The sequence below is a fragment of the Miscanthus floridulus genome, chromosome 19 (genome assembly GCF_019320115.1).
Source record: "Miscanthus floridulus cultivar M001 chromosome 19, ASM1932011v1, whole genome shotgun sequence".
NCBI classification, from domain to species: domain Eukaryota; kingdom Viridiplantae; phylum Streptophyta; class Magnoliopsida; order Poales; family Poaceae; genus Miscanthus; species Miscanthus floridulus.
The window spans coordinates 51024490-51049823 of NC_089598.1; the positions used below are offsets into that span (position 1 = coordinate 51024490).

At 43.7% G+C, this 25334-nt stretch overlaps 1 protein-coding gene and 1 long non-coding RNA gene across 2 annotated transcripts; both read right to left on the reverse strand.

Moving 5' to 3' along the window:
• Positions 1–14414: 14414 nt before the first annotated feature.
• LOC136529244 (galactan beta-1,4-galactosyltransferase GALS1-like) lies at positions 14415–21047 on the reverse strand. Its single transcript, XM_066522333.1, has 2 exons — positions 19484–21047; positions 14415–15296 (listed from the first exon to the last, which is right to left on the reverse strand). The coding sequence occupies exons 1-2, from the start codon at positions 20704–20706 to the stop codon at positions 14951–14953; spliced, it is 1569 nt and encodes a 522-aa protein (XP_066378430.1). The 5' UTR covers positions 20707–21047; the 3' UTR covers positions 14415–14950.
• A 628-nt stretch (positions 21048–21675) lies between these two features.
• On the reverse strand, positions 21676–22809 carry LOC136526956 (uncharacterized). Its single transcript, XR_010776640.1, has 3 exons — positions 22541–22809; positions 22359–22438; positions 21676–21918 (listed from the first exon to the last, which is right to left on the reverse strand). It is a non-coding gene; the product is annotated as an uncharacterized lncRNA (long non-coding RNA).
• Positions 22810–25334: the final 2525 nt, after the last annotated feature.

Below are 25334 nucleotides of genomic sequence, written 5' to 3' on the forward strand. Positions count from 1 at the left end.
TTCTCCCAGGTTAGGGTTTAGGACAAAAAAAAAGGCCTAAATTAGCTATAATTGGATAGCTAATTGATTAACAACTAGTTAAATACTTTACTAACAAATTATCACATCTATTATTCTTAAAAACTAACTTTAGCTAGCTAGCAATGAGATCTTAGAGCGTCTTCAAGAGTACCCAATATTTTCTTTCCAAAAACGTGGAGTTTTACAACTTCTAAAAAAGTATTGGAAGAATAAAAAAGTCTATCTCCTGTAGTTTCTAATAATCCACTCCTAAAATATAAAAGATAAATTTACGTCAGGAATCATATACTATTTCTAAATTATCCTAACCACTTTTATATATTATTTCTCGTATATTTGCATTAGGAACCCTTTCCTAACCTTTATTCTTTACGTGCCCTTCCACCTTTAGATTGGCCGATAAACACGCGCGGGAAGAGAAGATACGCGTGACTCGGAAGCGTGTAACTTTACGCGGAACAGGGTGATTTTTCAAGTTTTAAAAGATTAGGAGGATGGATTAGAAATTGTTGGAGAGGAGTTCTTTCTTATCTTGCTAAAAACCAAGGATTAGGAAGGAATTTAGGGAACACTTAGAGATGCTATAAAGAAACCTTTATTATTGTTTGCTCTATGCCAATGCACAACCGCACAATTAAGTTTTCCTCCTCTCCCAATCCTTTGATTGAGATTTTCATTTTAACCTACCTAGGCAGCCATCGCATGTTCACTCTTCGCTCAGCAGGGTGGGACTAATCTGCGCAGGGTGTTATCTATTGTTGCGAACTTGTGATGCTATGGTGGTAAAGGGCGGGATGAGGAGGGACCGGATGGGATGGCCCAGGGATGACAGCCGTTTGGTTCGGAGGCAACTGGGGGCGAGGACGTCCCACGAGCGAATATTCGCCCAAGATCCGGGCTCGCTTCGCCCCTAGATAACTGTAGACGGGGGTGTCCTCGGTGGGACGAGTCACGAGTGCCGCACGTGAGAAGAGGAGCCGGGGTTCACCACAGTTGAGGAAGGAGGAAGAAGCAGGACTCACTGGAGTTGCCGAAATCGAGGAAGAAGGGGCACGCGGCTGAAAGGTCCTAATGGATAGAGGGAGGGTGAATAGTCTAATAAAAATTTCTACAACAACACTTAACGAAAGGTTAGACAATTATGAGCCGAAGTAAGTGTTGCGCTAGCCTACTCAAAATGCAAGCCACCTACCACAATTCTAGTTTAGATAGTATCTATTCACACAATAGCTATGACACTACTCTATGTTAGTGTACTCTCAAAGGCTAACTAAAGAGCCACACTAACCAAACAAGCAAGCTCTCACAACTAGCTACACTAAAAAGCTTAACAACTAGTTTGCGGTAATGTAAACAGAGTAAGCAAGATAGTCATACCGCCATGTCGAGGAGAGAACCAATCAATCACAAGAATCAATATCAATGAAGACTAATCACCTCGAAATCAAAGATGAATACAATGATTTTTTACCGAGGTTCACTTGCTTGCCGTCAAGCTAGTCCTCGTTGTGGTGATTCACTCCCTTGGAGGTTCACGCGCTAATTGGTTTCACACGCTAAATCCTCAATAGGGTGCCGCACAACCAACACAAGATGAGGATCACACAAGCCACGAGCAATCCACTAGAGTACCTTTCGGTGCTCCACCGGGGAAAGGTCAAGAACCCCTCACAATCACCACGATCGGAGCCGAAGACAATCACCAACCTCTGCTCAACGATCCTCGCTGCTCCAAGCCATCTAGGTGGCGGCAACCACCAAGAGTAACAAGTGAAATCCGCAGCGAAACACGAACACCAAGTGCCTCTAGATGCAAACACTCAAGCAATGCACTTGGATTCACTCCTAATCTCACTATGATGATAAATCAATGATGGAGATGAGCGGAAGGGCTTTGGCTAAGCTCACAAGGTTGCTATGTCAATGAAAAAGGCCAAAGGTTATGAGCTACAGCCGGCCATGGGGCTTAAATAGAAGCCTCCATAAAATAGAGCCGTTATACCCCTTCACTGGGCATAACACGGGCTGACCGGACGCTTCGTTCCAACTGACCGGACACAGCACCGGACGCACCGGTCGTGAATACCGAATGCGTCCGGTCGGCATACCGGACATGTCCAGTAGCTCCCAGACTACCACGTGTCCAGTTCAAAACAACAGAGCCATTGCTACCCTTTCTTTCATGCAATCGGACGCTTGGACCGGATGCAGAACTACGAATGACCGGACGCTGAGCCACCGAGTCCAGTCGAGTCCAGTATGCCACTAGGCCGACTGGACGCGTCTATTAGAAAACGACCGGACGCTGAGCCTCAGCGTCCGGTGGAGTATAGTAAGCATCCATGCTCGACCGGACGCGTCCGGTGATACCGGACCGAACGTTGCCAGCGTCTGATCGACTGTCCTACCGTATACTGCTTTTTCTTATTCACACCGGACGCGTCCGGTCGCGGAGTTCGTCGCAAAATACTGAACGTGCCTGGTCACCATACCGGACGCGTCCGGTCACTCTGTAACCAGCGCGACTAACTCCTCTTCGACTCTATCTTCTTCACCCTTGCTCAAATGTGCCAACCACCAAGTGTATCACCTTGTGCATATTTGTTAGCATATTTTCACAAACATTTTCAAGGGTGTTAGCACTTCCCTAGATCCTAAATACATATGCAATGAGTTAGAGCATCTAGTGGCACTTTGATAACCACATTTCAATACAAGTTTCACCCCTCTTAATAGTACGGCTATCAAACCTAAATGTGATCACACTCTCTAAGTGTCTTGATCACCAAAACAAAATAGCTCCTATGGTTTATACCTTTGCCTTGAGCTTTTTGTTTTTCTCTTTCTTCTTTCCAAGTCCAAGCACTTGATCATCATCATGGTATCATCATCATGTTATGATCTTTATTTGCTTCACCACTTAGAATGTGCTACCTATCTCATGATCACTTGATAAACTAGGTTAGCACTTAGGGTTTCATCAATTCACCAAAACCAAACTAGAGCTTTCAATCTCCCCCTTTTTGGTAATTGATGACAACCCTTTCACAAAGATATGAATTAAAATTCAATTGAATCCATGTTGCTTGCCCAAGCATATTTACCATGTGTAAAAGGATATGGACAAGTTTCATGAACCCCAAATGGTAGCAATTGCTCCCCCTACATATGTGCTAAGAGTTTGGATAGTAGCTTGCACATATGCTTAGATAGAAAATATAGGAGACAATGTCTACCAAATGATGCTAAGGTATAAAATATGGACCTTTGAAGTGTGATACCAATCGGAGTGCACCAATATACCATCCTTAGCACCATGGTTAGCTCAATACCACTTGAAAACAACACTTGGAAATGAAAGTTATCTAGTGATTTCATTTCATCATTCAATCTTACAACTAACATACATCACACAAGCATGGATGTTTAAAATTTAGAACTTATGCCATGCAAGCAAACATATGAAATGCACATTCAAATGCACCATACAAGTTCATGAGCTTGCTCCCCCTACTTGTGTGCTCAAAATTTAAGTTGATCCCTTTCCTTTATCATATCTCTCCCCCTATGTCATATATCAAGATATCTTTATGTTTCTCTCCCTTTATGATATTTCTTCCCCTTTTTCACTATTTCTACTACTATCTTTGTTTCTCTCCCCTTTGTCATAAATGACCACAAAGGTTCTAAATATAGATAGTATTACTTTAGGGTCAAGATTATCAATGTCAATCAATGGGGTGAGGATCATTTTCCCAAATTTGGTCCAATCTAGATTATTTGCCAAAGATATTTAACTCAGTTTGATCCAAGGACAAGCTTCTTCACACCTCCAAATAAGGGCTATCTTGTACCATGTTGAGTTAAACACTTATAGCTCATTTTCTAGATTAAACACTAGGTTTACAAGCCCATAAACATGTCATATGCTACCACTAGATCAAGTCAAGCATAGAAGCAATAGTGATACCATATAGACATCAAAATTATTTGATTTTCATGAATGAGCCTAATAAAATAGAACCACTTGAAAGGTCCTAATAAAATTAAAAATGTGACTAGATGCACTAATCATGTCCTTAGCAAAGATGTATGTCATGCCAATCAACTTTTACCTTGGATTGCTCGAAGGAGAGGCATGTCATATGAGTGGGGATGCATCAACACATATTTGAGAAATCCAATATGTTCAACTCATTCCTTAGCTTGCAAAACCTTTTTCTCATCCAATGGCTTGGTGAATATATCGGCAAGTTGATCTTCGGTGCCTACACTCTCAATGCAAATGTCCTCTTTTTGTTGGTGATCTCTTATAAAATGGTGGCAAACATCAATGTGCTTTGTTCTTGCATGTTGAACCGGATTGTTGGTCAACTTGATTGCACTCTCATTGTCACATAGTAATGGCACTTTCTTGAACTTAATTCCAAAGTCACTCAAAGTGGCCTTCATCCAAAGTACTTATGCACAACAACTACCGGCGGATATGTATTCGACTTCGGCGGTTGATAATGCAACACTATTTTGCTTCTTTGATGACCATAAAATAAGTGATCTTCCCAACAATTGACATGTGCCCGAGGTGCTCTTCCTTTCAACCTTGCATCCTGCATAATCCGAGTCAGAGTAACCAACTAGCTCAAACTTTGCTCCTTTGGGATATCACAAACCAACATTTGGTATATGCTTCAAGTACCTCAATATCCTTTTTGTAGCCTTCAAATGAGTTTCTCTTGGTGAGGCTTGAAATCTTGCACACATGCATACACTAAACATGACATCCGGCCTTGATGCAGTCACATAGAGTAGGCTTCCAATCATAGACCGATACAACTTTTGATCCACCATATTTCCACTTGCATCACTATCCAAGTTGCCATTGGTTCCCATTGGTGTGCTAATGACTTTGCTATCACTCATGCCAACTTCTTGATCATGTCCTTGATATACTTGCCTTGACTTACAAATGTACCATTCTTCAATTGCTTGATTTGAAGACCAAGGAAGTAACTTAACTCTCCAATCATGGACATCTCAAACTCATTAGCCATCATCTTTCCAAACTCATCACAAAAGTCTTGATTGGTTGATCCAAAAATGATATCATCAACATAGATTTGCAATACAAATAAATCTTTTCCAATCTTCTTGATAAAAAGAGTGGTGCCAACCTTGCCCATGGTGAACCCTTTAGAGAGTAGGAAATCCCTTAATCTCTCATACCATGCTCTAGGTGCTTGCTTCAAGCCATATAATGCCTTCTTTAACTTGTACACATGGTTGGGCTTCTTGTCATCTTCAAAACTGGGAAGTTACTCAACATATACTTCTTCATTGATGTATCCATTGAGAAATGCACTCTTAACATCCATTTGATAGAGCTTGATGTTGTGGGCACAAGCATAGGCTAGCAAGATTCTAATTGCTTCCAATCTAGCAACCGGGGCATATGTTTCTCCAAAGTCAAGACCTTCAACTTGTGTATAGCCTTATGCTACTAATCTTGCTTTGTGCCTTACTACTATCCCATCTTGATCTTGCTTGTTTCTAAAGACCCATTTGGTTCAAATCACATTGTGTCCCTTTGATCTCTCTACTAATTCCCATACTTGATTTCTTGTGAAGTTATTCAATTCTTTATGCATAGCATTCACCCAATCAACATCCTTCAATGCTTCATCTATCTTCTTTGGTTCAATGGATGACACAAATGAGAAGTGTTCACAAAATGAAGCCAATCTTGATCTTGTTTGTACACCTCTTGAAATATCACCAATGATAGTGTCCAATGGATGATCTCTGGCAACATTGGTTGGTTGGAGGATTGGAACTTGATTGCTTGCACTTGCTTGATCATTGGGTTGAGATGATGTACTAGCCACTTGATCTTGTTCATTGTCATGAGAGCCACTTGCACTAACTTGATTTGTATCATCTTGCACATTTGAGTTAGAGAGCACTTGCACTTGATTATCTTTATCATCATTCACTTGCCTAGGCCTCAATTCATCAATATCCATGTTCTTTATGGCATTTGAAAGTTGAATGCCTCTAACATCTTTCAAGTTCTCATTCTCTACTTGTGAACCCTTGGTTTCATCAAATTCAACATCATGAACTTCCCCAAGAGTACCACTATCTAAATTTCAAACTCTATATGCTTTGCTTGTAATGGAATAACCAAGTAGGAATCCTTCATCACATTTCTTGTCAAACTTGCCCAATCTAGTGCCTTTCATCAAGATATAGCATTTGCAACCAAAGACTCAAAAATATACAATGTTGGGCTTTCTACCATTCAAGAGCTTATATGGTGTCTTCTCTTTCAATGGGTGATAATAGAGGCGGTTGCTACAATAGCAAGCCATGTTGATAGCTTTGGCCCAAAAAGATTGACTCATATTGTACTCACTAAGCATAGACCTTACCATATTAATGAGTGTTCTATTCTTTCTCTCAACAAGGCCATTTGATTGAGGAGTGTACTTGGCCGAGAATTGATGTCTAATTCCAAATTCATCACACAACTCATCAATTCTAGTATTCTTGAACTCACTACCATTGTCACTTCTAACTCTCTTGATGGTTGTTTCAAACTCATTATGAATGCCCTTGATAAATGATTTGAATATTACAAACACATCACTTTTGTCCACTAGAAAGAATACCCATGTGTATCTAGTGTAATCATCCACTATCATAAAGCCATATTTGTTTTCACCGATACTAGTGTATTGTGTTGGCCCAAACAAATCCATGTGCAATAACTCAAATGCTTTACTAGTGCTCATCATGCTTTTCTTAGGATGGGTGTTTCCAACTTGTTTGCCGGCTTGACAAGAGCTACAAAGTTTATCCTTCTCAAGCACAACATCTTTCAAGCCTCTAACTAAGTCATGTTTAACCAATCTATTCAATTGTTTCATTCCAACATGACCACGCCTTCTATGCCATAACCAACCCATGCTAGACTTAGTGAACAAGCATGCAGATAATCTAGCTTCACTAGCATTGAAATCAACCAAGTATAGATTCTCATATCTAAAGCCTTTGAAGATCAAGTTAGAGCCATCTATACTTATGATCTCGACATCATCTACCCCAAATATGCATTTGAATCCAAGATCACACAATTGTGCCACGGATAGCAAATTGAAGTTCAAGCTCTCTACTAGCAACATGTTGGATATGCTCATGTCATTGGATATTGTAATCTTACCAAGCCCTTTGACCTTGCCTTTGCCATTGTCACTAAATGTGATACTATCATAACCATCATTGCCATTGGTATTGATTGAGTTGAACATTCTTGCATCACCGGTCATGTGTTGAGTGCACCCACTATCAAGAACCCAATGCCTTCTTCTGACTTTATAATTGACCTACAAAAGAAGATCAATTCTTTTTAGGTGCCCAAACTTGCTTGGGTCCTTAAAGGTTAGTCACTAGGCTCTCTGGTACCCAAGTGGCTTTCTTCTTTGAGCCCATCCATGGTTTACCAATAAACTTAGTCTTCACACCATTTGTACCCTTAGTAAGCATATAGCATGAATCAAGCTTAATAGAGGATACATTAGCATTTTTGCTCTTGTTTTTGCATTCTTGCTCTTTGTGACCAACTTGCTTGCAACTAGTGCAAAACCGACCATTATTCTTTACAAAACTAGTCTTATGAGGAGCAAAGGTCACCTTACCTTTCTTGGGGGTATAGCCCAATCCCTCTTTGTAGAGAGAAGCTCTTTGGCTACCCAAGCACATAAGCAAGCGGTCCTCACCACCATAAGCCTTAGCTAAGGTGTGAGTGAGCTTAGTGACCTCCTTCTTGAGGTTCTCATTCTCAACCACTAGTGAGGTATCACAAGTGAGACCATCACTACTAGATGAGGTAGAAGTGGAAGTGCTACAAGAAGGGTTAGTAGGAGCAACAATGCTAGGCATAGATAGTGATTCATCAATTATATCACAAGTTAAACCTACATCACAAGTTTCAACATGCTTCTTTTTATCTTGTTCATTAAGCAAAGTGGAATAAGCCTTTTCAAGCTTTTTGTGAGCCTTGCCAAGCTTCTCATGGGCTTCCTCTAGCTTCTCATGAGTTGCTTTGAGCTCATCAAGGGCTTGCTTAAGGGCTTTTACCTCCTTATTCAAGCTCTTGCATTCCCTTCTCTTAATGTCAAAGTGTTCTTTAGCATCTTCTAGCATGTCAAATAATTTATCCTTAGTAGGTTCATCATTATCACTATCACTATCACTATCATTTTCATTTTCATGTTCATTATCATCATCATATTCTTCATCACTTTCATTATCACAAGATTGTACCTTAGTGGCCTTAGCCATGAAGCATGATGAAGATTCAAAGAGAGAAAGCTTCTCATTGATGGCAATACTTGCAAGAACCTTCTTCTTGGTGGTCTTGTTATCATCACTATCATCATCATCATCACTTGAGGAGGCATCACTATCCCAAGTGACTACATATGAGCCACCCTTCTTCTTCTTGAAGGCCATCTTGTCCTTCTTCTCTTTCTTTTCCTTCTTGTCATTCTTTTTGTTCTTGTTATCATCATCATTGTCACTATTGTATGGGCATTGAGCAACAAGATGATCTTTGCTTCCACACTTGAAGCATCTTCTTGACTCTTCTTTGTTCTTGGATGAAGACTTCTTTCTTCTAGCACGGTAGCCCTTATTCACCATGAACTTGCCAAATCTCTTGACAAATAGAGCCATCTTCTCATCATCATCATCATCCCATAATTCATCTTCTTCACTTGATGTTTCTTGCTTTGCTTTGCCCTTGGATGATGTGGCTTTGAATGCCACGCTCTTCTTCTTCTCATCCTTCTTCTCATATTTCTTCTCCTTCTTTTCTTCCTTCTCATCATCATCTCTATAAGTATCATCGGTCATTATATCTCCCAATACTTGGTTTGGTGTCATGGTGTCCAAACCGCTTCTTACTAGAATGGTGACCCATGTACCAAATCTTGAAGGTAAGCATCTCAAGAACTTATGGGAGAAGTCCTTATCCTTCACTTCTTCTCCAAGTGCTTTGAGATCATTGATAAGCACTTGAAGCCTATGGAACATCTCTGGCACACTCTCATCATCCTTCATCTTGAAGCTTGCAAACTTTTCTTTGAGAATATAAGCCTTTGCACCCTTCACGGCTTGAGTGCCCTCAAATGACTCTTCCAACTTCTTCCATGCCTCATGAGCCATCTCAATATTTTTACTTGCTCAAATGTTCTTTCATCAATTGCATCATGAATAACACTTAGAGCAATGTCATAGTTTTGGAGAAGTACTTCTTCAGCCACGGTGGGATTCTCCAGATCTTCAATCTCAATTTTTGTTTCTACCACCTTCCAAACCTTCCTATTGATTGATTTGATATAAGTTGTCATCTTAGCCTTCCAATAGGGATAGTTAGAGCCATCAAATTGGGGTGGCTTCTTGGTGTTGTTGATTTGACCATTTTAACACCGAAGGTTGTTAAGCCTCAAATAACGGTGACCTCGGCTCCGATACCACTTGAAAGGTCCTAATGGCTAGAGAGGGGTGAATAGCCTAATAAAAATTTCTACAACAACACTTAACAAAAGGTTAGACAATTATGAGGCGAAGCAAGTGTTACGCTAGCCTACTCAAAATGCAAGCCACCTACCACAATTCTAGTTTAGATAGTATCTATTCACACAATAGCTATGACACTACTCTATGTTAGTGTGCTCTCAAAGGCTAACTAAAGAGCCACACTAACCAAGCAAGCAAGCTCTCACAACTAGCTATACTAAAGAGCTTGACAACTAGTTTGCGGTAATGTAAAGAGAGTAAGCAAGATAGTTATACCACCGTGTCGAGGAGAGAACCAATCAATCACAAGAATCAATATCAATGAAGACCAATCACCTTGGAATCAAAGATGAACACAATAATTTTTTACCAAAGTTCACTTGCTTGCCGGCAAGCTAGTCCTCGTTGTGGCGATTCACTCACTTGGAGGTTCACGCACTAATTGGCTTCACACACCAAACCCTCAATAGGGTGCCACACAACCAACACAAGATGAGGATCACACAAGCCACGAGCAATCCACTAGAGTACCTTTTGGCGCTCCATTGGGGAAAGGTCAAGAACCCCTCACAATCACCACGATCGGAGCTAGAGACAATCACCAACCTCCGCTCAACGATCCTCGCTGCTCCAAGCCGTCTAGGTGGCAGCAACCACCAAGAGTAACAAGCGAAATCCACAGCGAAACACGAACACCAAGTGCCTTTAGATGCAAACACTCAAGCAATACACTTGGATTCACTCCCAATCTCACTATGATGATGAATCAATGATGGAGATGAGTGGGAGGGCTTTGGCTAAGCTCACAAGGTTGCTATGTCAATGAAAATGGCCAAAGGTTATGAGCTACAGCCGGCCATGGGGCTTAAATAGAAGCCCCCACAAAATAGAGTCGTTATACCCCTTCACTGGGCATAACACGGGCTGACCGGACGCTCCAGTCCAACTGACCAGACGTAGCACCGGACGCACCAGTCGTAAATACCGGACGCGTTCGGTCGGCATACCGAATGTGTCCGGTAGCTCCCAGACTGCCACGTGTCCAGTTCAAAACAACAGAGCCGTTGCTACCCTTTCTTTCATACGATCGGACGCTTAGACTAGACGTAGAACTACGAATGACCGGACGCTGAGCCACCGAGTCCGGTCAAGTCTAGTAAGCCACCAGGCCGACCGAACACGTATGTTAGAAAACAACCGGATGCTGAGCCTCAGTGTCCGGTGGAGTACAGTAAGCATCCATGCTCGACCGGACGCGTCTGGTGATACCGGACCGGACGCTGCCAGCGTCCGATCGACTGTCCTGTCGTATATTGCTTTTTCTGATTCACACCGGACGTGTCCGTTGTGGCGACCGGACGCGTCCGGTCGTCGCCAAATACCAGACATGTCCGGTCACCATACCGGACGCGTCCGGTCACTCTGTAACCAACACGACTAACTCCTCTTCGACTCTATCTTCTTCACCCTTGCTCAAATGTGCCAACCACCAAGTGTATTACCGTGTGCACATGTGTTAGCATATTTTCACAAATATTTTCAAGGGTGTTAGCACTCCACTAGATCCTAAATGCATATGCAATGAGTTAGAGCATCTAGTGGCACTTTGATAACCGCATTCCGATACGAGTTCCACCCCTCTTAATAGTACGGCTATCAAACCTAAATGTGATCACACTCTCTAAGTGTCTTGATCACCAAAACAAAATAGCTCCTATGGTTTATACCTTTACCTTGAACTTTTTGTTTTTCTCTTTCTTCTTTCCAAGTCCAAGCACCTGATCATCATCATGGTATCATCATCATGTTATGATCTTTATTTGCTTGACCACTTAGAATGTGCTACCTATCTCATGATCACTTGATAAATTAGGTTAGCACTTAGAGTTTCATCAATTCACCAAAACCAAACTAAAGCTTTCAGCGGCCCATGGGAGCACGAGCTCTGCCCCCTGGCGCTGTCGTGCTCGGCCCTGACGAGATCCGCCCTCGGCTAGCGGCCATGGGAGCACGAGCTCCACGCCTAGCGTCGTCGTGCCCGGCCCCGGCGAGCCACGCAAAGGTCCTAGGCGAGAGCTCTAGGGCCGGCCCTGCCACGCCGCGGAGGAGGCGTCGGGCGGCGCAAGGCCAGTCTCGCGGGCGGGGTAGCACGCCGCTTAGGCGGGTTGCACCATGCTCGCCGACGGAGCCACCGCAATACGCACCTGGTTCAAGCAGTTGTTGGGGACGAGAGGATAAGGATAGAGAGGGGGAGAAAAGGGAAAAAATGACAAGTGGGCTCCACTTATCAGTTGCTCATCCCACTTTTCATGTCTCCGCACCAAACAGAAAATGGATCCATCCCATGAACCAAACAGAAAATGGATTCATCTCATCCCACGAGCTAGAGTCAGGACCATCCCACCCCACCTCGTCTCCCAACCAAACGCTACCTAAAGGTACTATATGCCCGCCTGGCCGGCTGGACATACATGCACGTCTATTGCGTTGAATGCTTGGAGGAGGTTGGCCTTTGGATGTTGCAATATCGAGAAACTGTAGTTTTAGAACCACTGTTGTGCAAAACTGTAGTTTAAAAGAAAAGAGGTCTAGAGTGGAGTTTTTAAAACTCCAAAAAAAGACTACAGTTTGAACAATACTATGATATTCAAAAGCATAAAGTTTGTTGCACCCAAATACTTCTTGGCACTCTAAAACCAAAGTATTTCACAATATCATGGCATTTTTCTAAAACTCCAAAAATACTTTGTATATCCATACAAGGTAAGTGTGCCCGAGAAATCAAAGTAGTTAAGGTCCTCTAGTGTATTTATTATCTTTTCTATTTTATTTTTCCTTTACGGTTCTTTGCTTTTATTTTCTTTTTTTTCTATAGAACAACTTAATAATAATGTGCCCTATTTTATTTTCTATACGTATATACCAAGTGAAAGTAAAATATGTGCCAAGATCACAAGACAAATGTTACAAACAATTATTATTCGTATGGTCTATCAATCTTCTCGATTTAATTTACCCATTCCCAATTGTTATCAACCTGTATCTAGCTGGATTATTTCATTTCCGGTATCCCGAGTTTTTCATTTTGCGTTTTCCCAACCGGCACTCTAGATTCCGATTTTATTTTTGCATTAAAATATGAAATCAAAAGTGGCAAGAGGATCAGCCAAGCTAGATGAAAATTGGGCCCCGTACACCAGAAAATGGTCCGCTTTGAACAGAACAAAGAGAACAAACCGCCTATGTTGAAACATTTTGGCCCCGTTCGCTGGTCTGAAACTTGGCTAAAACTGGCTGAAAAACACTGTTCCGGCTGAATTGTTGTGAGAGAAAAACACTGTTCCGGCTGAAAAAAGAAGCCGAACAAGCCATTTTTAAGACAGGTCAGTTTGGAAAGGTCAATGTCCTTAATCAGAAGAGCGAGCTACAAAGGTTGTAAAGATGCATTTTGAAAAAAAATTATTTAATTGTGCTCTTTCCAAATGTTCCACCAAAAATAAATTATAATGCCATCAAATTCCTTCGCTCCCTGTTCTAGATTGTGCACCTTGCTTTTCTCCACACTTTATTGATAGTGCCCAATAGATCTAGATTTCGACGAAACCGAAGATCAAACCAGGGCAGGATGATTGTCCGGACCTCTTTGGTGAAGGGGCGATCTTTACAAAGGTGCTTGTATGTTTCTAAGCCATGCAATATAGGATTGTTTGGCCAGCTCCTCTTTTGTAGATTGTTTGCCATCAAGATTTTTTGGTGCATTAATGTCTATGTGAAAAACTTGCAGCGTGGTTCCGCTTTCGCCTTCCAGATAAGGGATAAATTCAATCTAGAATAGCTTCCTTTGAATTGGATTGAGTATGCACTCTTTGCTGTAGCTGACATCGGCCATCCATAGCCACAATATTTCATCTTTCAGTTATGGGTTTGTTGAGACCTCTTCAATGGTTGTCCAAAGGGCAACGAATTGGTGCATTCCGTCTCTTGAGCTAATCGGTGATACATGGGAGAGACGTTGATTGTTTACTGGTCAATAGTTCCGTGAGGAAACTCCTTTTGTTGGTGTCTAATCGTGCGCCATAAACCCCAGTCAACGACCAGGAATTTCCATTCACCCGTGACAGTATATTTGGTTTATACTAAATCCATTCTAAATTATAGTTCGTTTGACTTTTTTTTTACTCTAAGACTATTCGTCTTATTCAAAAATTTATCTAAAATATCACTTCTTTTGTTGTGGCTTGCTTTATTAACAAAAAAGTTCTTCAAGAATGACTTAAATTTAACGAGTAGTTAAACTTGAGGTCAAAAAAGTCAAACAAAGTATAATTTAAAACTTAAGAATGTCCTTTGCTGAATTTGTGCGTTGGGTCTGTGGCTGACCATCTCGTTTAGGATCTTTGTTTCTTCCAAGCAAATGAGAGTTGCTCTCGTGACATGACCAGGTTCTCGAATGCTGGCCTGTTTTGCCTAGTCATTAAGGCCATTGTCCTGAAGGGCGGGCCTGATGCAAATGGTAGAGTCTTATCGTCTGTGATCGGATGGTCCCAGGTTCGAGTCGCGGTTTTCTCGCATTGCACAGGCAAAACCCCGCACAGAGCAAGAGCTCTCAGCACTAGGCACGCCCTTTATCGAGGCCATTGTCCCTGGACATTGCAAGATTACACAATTTTCAGCTGCTATCATAGCCCGAGGCGAGCGGCTAGAGCAGAGAAATGCAAAGATGGAAATATTAATAAAGAAGTCCCAAGCACATCCATTGAGAAATGCAAAGATGGAAATATTAATATCTAACAAAGTGCACATGTTAAAAACTGCTTCACCATTGATAAAAAAAACCTGCTTCACCATAGCTGAGTTGTCCTCTATTCTGATAGGTGTACATAACAGAAGATCCATTGTTTTGTAAGAAACCTCATGCTCCACTGCCAAAGCCTTACAAAAGCCATGGGAACTGGCGCTGCAGTTTGTCCAGGAACAAAGTTTCATTCAGATCCAAACTCCAGAGTGAGGTTAAGTCAAATATTCAGACACTTTACACTGCGCCCTATAAGACTTCAGAAAAATCTAATAAAGCCCAACAGTCAGTCTAGACAAATCTATAATGAGATACAAACAACATCAAAGAGACAAGGGGAAACGCAGCATCCAGGCATTGCCCTCCACAGACAGGAGAATGCCAATGTAAACTGAAACTTTACACTAATTCAACCCGAGATGGATTCTTTTCTTCTGCTTGTTGGAATGGCGGCTCGAAGTGCACAAGTTGAGTCACGGGGAATGGATGGGCATGGATTCAAGGTATCCTAAATAATAGAACTGTATATGTACCAGCGATGCTTTTGCACCAATCCTATGTACGGATGGTTCCAAGTGTCTCCTCCTCGAAGTGTTTGATCTCCCCTGCCATGCGCTTCATGTTGTCATCATAGACATATAGTATCCCCTCAGACATTACCTTGCTTCCATTAGTGGGTTTCGGCACGAATTCTCTGCAGGGCTCCCCCATGACGTTGATCGAGTTGTGATAATGGTAGTATCGGATCAAGCTTTCTGTCTTGTGGGTTGTCCTACCGATGACATTTTGGGACATGTGTACACCTGTGGAGTATGCGTTCCGAGCTTTGATTGCATATTTGCGATCTCGCCTGACTCCAGTGATCGAATTACGGAAGACGAGTTTCTCAAAACCCCATTTCCTGAATAATCATGACATCAAATGAATCAACATAAAAAATAGTGGTACCTTTGTAATAAACAGTCAGCACGACAATGTTTCAAGTATAGCAAATAAAGGGCAATATGCGCTCTGTGCCACAACCACAAAGGTTACGACACACTCAAGATCTGCCAATAAAATGCAAACGCAAAGTAGCAAAAGGACTGGTATTACATTGTATCAATTGTCAACCTTAAGTCTTTGTTTGGCTTGAGGTGCTTTCTGAAAGTAATCATTTATTTCTATTTTTGGGAGCACAAGTTAATTGTGAGCATCCCTTTATGATCTGTAACGGCAAAAACCACTCCAGAATCGGCAAACAACCTTCTAGATAACTATACTTGAAAGCACATGAACCACAAACAGACCCAAATAACAACACAGTTTGAAATCGCGAAGGAAGATATGAAAAGTAAAGGATAAATAACTGGGCTTCTCGAACTAATAACAACTGCAGTGATACTAGCTTAGCAAGGAGATTGGTATTCTCTTCAATTTGACTTGTTATCTGTTACTCAGCTAGATAGTGACCTAGGTGTTCAAGGGATATTATTATATTTCTCCAATTATAAATATTCACACGTAAGTACCTTGTGATCTGAAACCAGTCAACACACAATCCTGCTAGCCCTAGCTATTTATAAAGATTAAATAAGAAGCACTAGAATCAACGAAAATAAAACTAATTGGACACAGAAACGTTAGCACCTAAGTACAAGATCCCCACAGACCACTATGTGGCTCTGCCATTGCCTATTTTACACAGCACGTTTTACACATATAATTAGATTTTTGAAACATGTGCAAGAGCATTTCATACAATATCTAGTACACAAACCAAACTTGAGTTATTATGAGAAAACAAATAAAGTGCTGAAACAAACTCATTAAGGACATGAAGTAGCATTGCTCCCAATGCTAAACCAAATAATTTCACATCATCGAAAAGACCAAAATCAATTTGTGTTTTAAACAGGACTTCAACAGAGGACAGAGAAGAGCTGCAAAATCAAAATTTATAGTAACCACAAAGGGAACACACTATGAAGCAATTTTTTAATACGAATTGTTCATGTCCAAGAGAAAATTGGCTTGTTGCATGAGCTAATAGTTAGCTAGCATTTAGCAGCAAAGTTTGTCTTGAACATGACCTGTAAAAGTAGTACAGCAGATGGTGAGGTGTGCTGTTTCGGTCAGTTATTGTAGCATCATGGTTACTGTACCAAGCCAATCAACGGGATAACAGGACTACAAAAGGGGGCAGCACCCTTATGGCTGTAAAATTCGAAGTTGAAGCTATGTGATATAGAAAATGAAGAAGCTTGTGTATGGTGTGTAAGGGTTAGTGGCAGTGCTTGGTTGTGAGGATCAAGTTAATAGTAGTGTGCCTGAAACCAGCAGGCTGGCTGAACGGCTTGGTGGTGTTCGCTGGTCTGAAGCCGTTCAGCCAGCCTGCTGGTTTCAGGCACACGGGACTGTTCATCAGACCAGCCGAACAGTGTTTTTCTCTCGCAACAAACCAGCCGGAACAGTGTTTTTCAGCCAAGTTTCTTCAATGTCTCTGCTTCAAAGGCGTTACCTAGGCATCCAGGTGGACCCAGCTAGCCTTGGGGGTCTAATTACGCCTTGTCACCTAGGCAACAAGGTGTACCTAACTCGCCTTGTTGCCTTTGAAACCATATAGTGATTGGTTGTGACAATCAAGTTAGTAGTTCTTGGTTGTGAACGTAAGTGTAAGCTTGTAGTGTGAAGCTATAGGATCAATATAGTAGAAAGTTTTGTTGCTAGCTACTTTGTGCTGTCTCATATACTTGTCAGTTGTGTGCTAAAGCCAGAAAGAGCAAAGAGAGGTATTGACTGAACCTATTCCAAGTTTCCAACAAATAGATGAATCAAGGTTCAAAAACATGCTAGGCGCTAGGCCACTGACTAGCGCCTAATCGTGATTAAACGCGCCTAATCGTGATTAAACATGATTAAACGTTTATGTTTCAGTAACATAATATCTATTTTTATATGGAGATGCAGCTGCATATATGAACAAATATAAATGAGAAATAAAGAGTTATGTCAATAAAGCCCACTCAGCCCATTGTCTTAGGAAAGCCCACGGCCCATATAAGCATCATATGTGCTACCGGTGCCCTAACAGCCAGCCATTTCTCACCAGCTGCCGCCGGTTCTCAGGTCTCGGACGCAGGCGCAGCAGCTTCCGCTCCCATCCCCATCTGCTCCCGCGCCCCTATCCCTGTCCGCTCTCTGCTCCATGGCGCGCCACCTCCGCTCCGCTTGTGGTCGCAGCGTGCGGAAACGGTGAGGAAACAGAGAGGTGAGTTGGAGAGTCTGGACGACTGGACGGCTGCTGTGTGCTTGCTCCGTTTTTGCTCTCCCCATGCGAGCTCTTTTTTTCTGCCCGCATGCTCTTTCTTCCCGAACGCGCGCGCGTCCGAGGCGCTTTCCCGCCCGCCGCGCACAAAACCCCGCTCGCTTGCGCGCAAAAGCCCGTGCGCCAGCGCCGTCTAGGGCCGCTTTTGGACGCTTCCGCTTCGCTTAGACGGCGCCTCGCGCGTAGGCGCAGCGACAAGGCGCGCCTAGCGTTTAATTAGCTGCACAGGCCCTAAACGCAACGCTAGGCCAGCGTTTAGCGCTTAATCACGATTAAACGACATTTAATTACTTTTTTTGATCCTTGAGATGAATACAGTGATTGTTTCCAACATTTCATCAATTGCCACAATTGTAGATTTTTCTGCAGCTCAGTAAACAATATCCCAACTAGACGAAAAATCTAAAAAATGGTGTATTTTGTAATAATGATTACAATCACCCGCTAGTCTGACTTGTATCTAGAAATTCCTGATACCATTGCTGGAACATATGGGTACTTAAAAAGAATAAAATGAACCATTTAATTCTATGGCCGAATGCTAGAGAGGAATCTTTTACTAGCCATATGCATATACAACAACAACAACAAAGCCTTTAAGTCCCAAACAAGTTGGGGTAGGCTAGAGTTGAAACCCAACAGAAGCAATCAAGGTTCAGGCACGTGAATAGCTGTCTTCCAAGCACTCCTATCTAAGGCTAAGTCTTTGGATATATTCCATCCTTTCAAGTCTCCTTTTATTGCCTCTACCCAAGTCAACTTCGGTCTTCCTCTGCCTCTCTTCACGTTACTATCCTGACTTAGGATTCCACTACGCACCGATGCATCTGGAGATCTCCGTTGCACATGTCCAAACCATCTCAACCGGTGTTGGACAAGCTTTTCTTCAATTGGCGCTACCCCTAATCTCTCACGTATATCATCGTTCCGAACTCGATCCCTTCTTGTATGACCGCAAATCCAACGCAACATACGCATTTCCGCGACACTTAGCTGTTGAATATGTCGTCTTTTCGTAGGCCAACATTCTGCACCATACAACATAGCAGGTCTAATCGCCGTCCTATAAAACTTGCCTTTTAGCTTCTGTGGTACCCTTTTGTCACATAGGACACCAGACGCTTGCCGCCACTTCATTCACCCTGCTTTGATTCTATGGCTAACATCTTCATCAATATCCCAATCCCTCTGTAGCATTGATCCTAAATATCGAAAGGTATCCTTCCTAGGCACTACTTGACCTTCCAAACTAACATCTTCCTCCTCCCAAGTAGTAGTGCCGAAGTCACATCTCATATACTCAGTTTTAGTTCTACTAAGTCTAAAACCTTTGGACTCCAAAGTCTCCCGCCATAACTCTAGTTTCTGATTCACTCCTGTCCAGCTTTCATCAACTAGCACTACTAGCCATATGCATATAAAACCAATTAAAGGAACGTAACAAACATTCTTTTGAATGGGCCAGGTAAAACAGCCCGGAACCTTATGGGGAAACGAAATAGTCGCGCTGCCCAATCAACCTAAAGCATAAACAAAAACTAGTAGATGTTGACTCATCTCAGTAGCAAATTGAAGCAAGTGGCTCCGGCAAGTAACAAATTGACAATGACTGGAGATGCCTTGCATTCTTCTGAAATACTCCTACACTACTTGTAACAAAGATTAGTACTCTATCATATATTGCGTGAATCTAGGAAAGATTCCGACAGAAACAGTGATTGCATAAACAATTGAAGGAACAATCAACATTAGGAAAGGACAATTAGGTGAGGATAGCACACCTTGAGTATTCCATGGTTGGATCTTCCACGCAGAGTTTGCTGGACATGGGGTTCTGCTCAATGGTGAACTGCGTGTAGGGCTCCAGCTGCCCCAGCACCTCCTGCAGCGTCCGGCCGTCCGGGAGGTAGATGTACTCATCGACATCGAAGAAGAAGGTCCAATTCGCGGCGTGCCGGTAGCGGTGGAGGCAATCGTTCACCACCAAGAACTGGTTGTAGTAGTAGCCGTCGTACTCCGCCTGCGCCCGGATGTCCTGGACGGTGACCCGGCCCGCCCGGACCCACGGATCCAGCACCGCCCTGACCTCCGAGCTGACACCACCGGCGTCGTGAAGCACGAAGTGCGACGCGGGGCCAAAGAAATGCGCGTGGTAGGCTAGCCACTCCCTCATGCGAGCTGCGCTGAGATTCCCGTAGAGCGAAGAGCCGCAGTACAGGTACTCGTAGGGGAACGGCGGCCGGAACCGGGACTCGTCGTAGGAACCCCGCGCCTCCTCGAGCGCAACGAAGCGCTCGTACCGGCGGGAGGCGGTCGAGTAGTATGCGTGGATGAGGAGCTTCCCGCCGCTGTTGTCGGCGCTGGGGTTGGTGGGGAATGTGCAATTAACGACGACGACGGTGTAGATGCGGCCGTAGCCCCAGTCCGGCAGCATCTTGTAGGCCTTGGTACGAACGGCACGCGGCGGCGCCGGCGACGATGGAACCTGGTTGGGTACCCACTCGCACTTGAAGTAGGGGGTGCCATAGACGTGTGCCGGCTTGGAGGCTAGCCCAATGACGGCGAACGTACGCGGGCCGCCCCGGTACGCGCCCATCTGGACGAACAGAGCCGCCGCGCTGCCGTACGAACGGAAGTCCCGCTTGTTGGGATCCCGCGGTCGGGCGGCTGGCAGCACGGACGCAGCCGGCTTCGTCGTCGTGACGGCGGGAACAGCCGAGGAGGCCGTCTTGGTGCTTGCAGCGTTGGCACTGGAGTTGGCGGAAGGAAATGAGGCGACGGTGGCAGCGGCGCTGGAGGAAGCTGAGATGGGAAGGCGGGGGAGCAGGGGGCAGGTGGAAGACGGGCGGGGGTCGGAGAGGAGCGGCTGGTAAGGGTGGAGCTGCCAGAGCGCCATGACGAGCGTGAGCAGCGCGAGGGAGGCGACGAAGGACTTGATGTCAAAGCAGGAGACGCCTAATGCTGCCACGCCACCGCCGGCATCTTGCCTCGCGTCGGGCTTCATATCCGGTTCTTGGCCTCTCGGTCTGCGCCGCTCCTCGCTGCTGGGAGAAGGTGAACCGCACGGAGCGGAGCAAGACGAAGTGCCGGCGTCGCGGACACCTTGCCTGCCCACTTTCTCCGCGTTTGCCGGAGAGCAGGAGGGGTGGGTGGCTCGCTGCCTAGGTACAGCTGCTTTCCCACCGGGAAAGGAAGGCCAAATGGGGAAGGAGATCAATCTGGGAGATGGAAGAACGCGCAAATGGGGGAATGCAGGAATTGGGGATGGATTGAAGACGACGAGAAGACGATGATGGAAGGTGATGAGTGGGGCTGCCAGTGTGTGTGCGAGTCACTGGCGAACGAGTGGTGTCCTCTCTGTCCTGTATGGGCCGTGGCGTGGTGGGCCTTCTGGGTTCTGAGCCGAACAGCTTGGTGGCGTGCTGAGCCACGGATCTGAACTCGCCAGCATTTCGCGTTCGTGTTGTTTGACAGATGCCAGGGCTCTCGCTCCTTGAATCCGTTCCAAATTATAGAAAAAAATTTAAAGATAAAGAAAATTATATTAAAACTCGACAAAGTACATGCTCAGGTTACATATAAAAAAAATCTAAAATAAATAAGGTACCATATTCTATTTAGATTCTTCGATCATCTTCCTTATGACTTTTTCTGATGCTTGTGCTCTAGACGACCACAACCTCGTTGAACACCGAAGTCAGAGCACAATCCTTATATTGTATTCAACGATCGACTTAAAACATTGAACGTGCCGTAAGATCTAACATTTCAGACTCAGTCTAAAACATATTTAAATCGATGAAAGAATATCGATAGTTGCATCATTTGGTACAACATAGGATACAGATTCGTTACCGTCAATTCTTGATTTTCCTCTCCACAATCATCGACGATAAAGATTGATGACGCGAACAAACTGTCATCATTGGGAGTGCCTAGGAGCACTCCACTTGCAAATAAAGGCTACAAATTGACCGTCTGCCAATAAAATCGACGCCTGCAATGTTGATCTCATCGTGGCAACCAAAAATCATATGATATCATCGATAGATTTATTTAGACTAAACCCTAAATAAATTGGATATAAAAACTATGGGAAAAAGATATGGGTCCCCTCTCCTCCTTACCTCTGCAGATGCAACGGGGAGGAAGAAGAAGAAGAAGAGGGGCCCTAGGTGGAGGTACGGCGAGGACCTTGGAGCGGCAGCGGTGTTTCCTGTGAGACCAGAGGCGGCCGCTCTTAATAAAAGACCATTTTGACTTTTTTTATGTGTATTATTTTTGTAATGTATTTAGATATATATTATATCTAAGGGTATAGTAATAGCTACGAATCTAAAAGAAATCAAAATGGACTCGTTCGGCTTGCTGAATCTGGACTGAAATTGGCTGAAAACACTGTTCTAGCTGAATTGTTGTGAGAGAAAAATATTATTTCGATTGAAAAAGCAAGCTGAATAGTGTCGTTTTCTGGGTAAACCAAACGGGGCCGATGTACTATAATTTTGAATGGAAGAAGTCGATGATATCTCTCGGGTTGCTATAGAAGTTTTATTGCATTGTTGTTATATATGGTAATAGAACGACTTTAAATATTACAGTTGAATAGAAAAAATGAATGAAAAAAGAGAGAGAGGAAATGATTGAAAGTTTTACCTTTCTGCAACATCTTATGCACAAGGTCTCTGATTACACCGTAAATGATTAAGCCCCTGTTTAAGCCCGAGATGCTCCAACTCCAGTTACGAAATTTCAAAAAAAAAAAAGTATACTCAGATTCTTTGCCCAACAGTGTGTAGTAGCTGAGCTGGGGAGAGTGAGCAGAGAAAATTCCCCACCTCTGTCTTCCTTCCAACCTTTAGTAGCACAAAGTCCACGATCGATCTCCCATGGTCCGACGAAATTAAGTCTTCCCAAGATATTGGCTTCTCTGTCTCGGATCTCCTCTCCAACCGATCTCACGCCTCCCCTCCCAATCGAGCCCGGCCATGAGCATTAGCGGCCCGCGAGCGAGGCACGAGCAGCGTCGTCATGGTGTTGCATCTGCTCCTTCTGTCGTTGCACGGGGGAAGGGGCACCAGCAACTGCTACTGCGGTGGATGCAGGAGAGCGGCGAGGACAAACAACATCAGGGGCAATCGCTAGGAAATAGTACTAATTTTATATTTATCCAATTTGGTGGGAAACGATGCCTATCCAAACATCGATGGCTGATTTTTTTTTTTTTTTGATATTTAACTTATTGGTATCCTTACGGGTAGCACTCCTCAGCGCGCGGTGGCCTTGGTGCGCAGTGGCCTGGGCGTCCTGGGCACGATCAGCCACATAAACCCGTTGTGAGAATGCGGGCTGGCCAACGGGATTACATGGGCTAACGGCGTGGCCCGCGCCACTTGCAAGTCTAATAACAAGCTACGGAGGATAAATAAAAGAGACTTGCTAAAATTCAGGTGCTTAAATTTTAGCTTACTTTTGGCAGTAGTTTGTTGTAATTTATGTAGACATGATATGTAATTCTTGGTTTTGAAAAGAAAAAACCCCGTTAAAAAAACATAAACTTGACAAAATTTGATCTATGTTGGCACAAAAACAGTCAACAATTTATATTTATTTCTATAGTCAGACAAGGACAAAAATTTGATATGTTATGATACAAAGACAAATAACAAATCACAAAATTAACAATTTACTTGTACTACAAGAGTGTTGCCTGAAATTATTTCAAATTTTAGGCATCTAAAATGTAGGAGAAGTGCAAATAAAAAACAAGATGTGGCGTAAAGTTGACGGAGCTTGATTAATGGCACATACATTAAGAAAAAAACACATGACACAGCCAGGATAAAGAAAAGTAAAACAAATTTGAGGTAGGCATATGCAAAACCTAGCCTTACCGAGAGCTCCGCAACTAGAAATAGCTCCACATCTATGTGGGGGAGATTTTCCCCGTCTCCATCCCCATCAAGGTCATTGTGGAGCATTTCCCAAACCCTGTCTGCCGACGAGGAATTTATCCCTGCGGTGATTTCTGTGCCCATCAAGGAGCCGTTAGAACAGAACTCACCAAAGTCATCAGCGATGAAGCTCTTGCTCCCATGATCTAAAACCATGCCAACAGTAGGCGCAACAGCACCTCACCATCGATCCATTATTGTGCCTGCTCATGCAGACGTGCATCACCATGCTTGCTCGCACGATCACGTAGTAGCTCCTTGCCACTGACCCATCTGTGTGGATGCCAATATGCTAGTGTGTGGAGGGTCTAAGCAATGGGCGGACGAACTAGTGAGCAGTGATGCTTGGATGTGACATAGGGGGCGGTCAGGACTTACTAGGTGGAGGAAGCAGCAAGCGATGACACTTGGATGCATGCAAGACAGGGAGAGGGTAAGGGGCGATTAGGAGTTGGGACAAGGGCGGAAGGCTACAGGTGGAGAAATAGACCGAGAGATGGATAAGATTTCTAGCATTCGGCCGGAATAGATGGGTAGCTAGGGTTCCCTAGGAGATGGATACGCGGATTCATCTTATCTAAATGGGGCTTCATTAGGAATAGGTATAGGGAATGCTCCCTATCCCTCGACCTGCCAGACTCGATGAGAGAGGAATCTGCCCCTATTTAGTTCCCATGGGGGCTAATTTTGCTCTCATCCCTGTCCCCTAAAAGGGATCGGAAACCACGTGGAAAAACAGGGATCGAGGCCCATTGCCATCTCTAGGTGCAACCGAGTCACCATTACTGATTGAGAAACGAGTGCTCATGAGGTAAGGGGCATGCTAGGATTGATCTGAGCTCCGTCAATGACTTTGACTAAGTCTTGGGGGGCTAACAACTATTGACTAAGCCTTCCCATGATCAGAGGGCCTGCAACTCATCCTACCCTAAGTTATAAGAGAAGGCAACCCATGGCTGTGAAAGGTTAAGTGGCAATTAGGGTTGTTAGACTGTACCTCTTGATTAGGTTTCCTTGGGCGCGGCACTGAAGACTAGAGGCCAGCCACCCATCAAGAAGACATCAGTGGTACTCCTACATCATCACCATCTTTATGCCTGCTACCCCGAGTAGGCTCGAGGATGTCAACAGCCCCCAAGGACACATCTACATGATGAGGAGTGGCGAACGAGCTTGAGCAATAGCATGGAGCGGCAAGGGCGCTGATGGGTGGCAAGTAGTAACAATGTGCCAGTGTCATGGCTAGCGAGCAACGTGCAGGTGTGGACGGTCTCAATGCAAAAATCATCATTTTGTTGGGTTGCCTGCCGACTTGGTTTCCTTATTGTAAAATGATTTCTACTTTTTTCTTCTCTTTCCTCATCTACTCTCTTACCCAAAATATTTTGCATACATGATAAGTTTATTAAAGAGTAAATTTCACTTGCGAACCTTCAACATGTTATGAGTTTTCATCATGGTCTAGGTGCATGCAAATTGCACACTTGGTGTGTAAGTTCTCATCTCAAATTTGGTATTTGCAAATTGCACACTCATCTCTCTAAACTTGTATTATTATACCATCCAGGTTCGTCCCCCTCCCCCGCACCACAAGATGTTTGTCACCCTTCTCGCCACACATAGATGTCTTACTCACATGACTATAGCATGCTCACCCCATGTGCTTACGCTGCATCAC

Bases quoted from the DNA above. Each gene is read 5' to 3' on its own strand.
- LOC136529244 (XM_066522333.1), bottom strand. From the start codon at position 20,706: ATGAAGCCCGACGCGAGGCAAGATGCCGGCGGTGGCGTGGCAGCATTA. The intron at 15,297-19,483 runs GTGTGCTATCCT...ATGATTATTCAG, and splicing joins CCAACCATGGAATACTCAAG to GAAATGGGGTTTTGAGAAAC.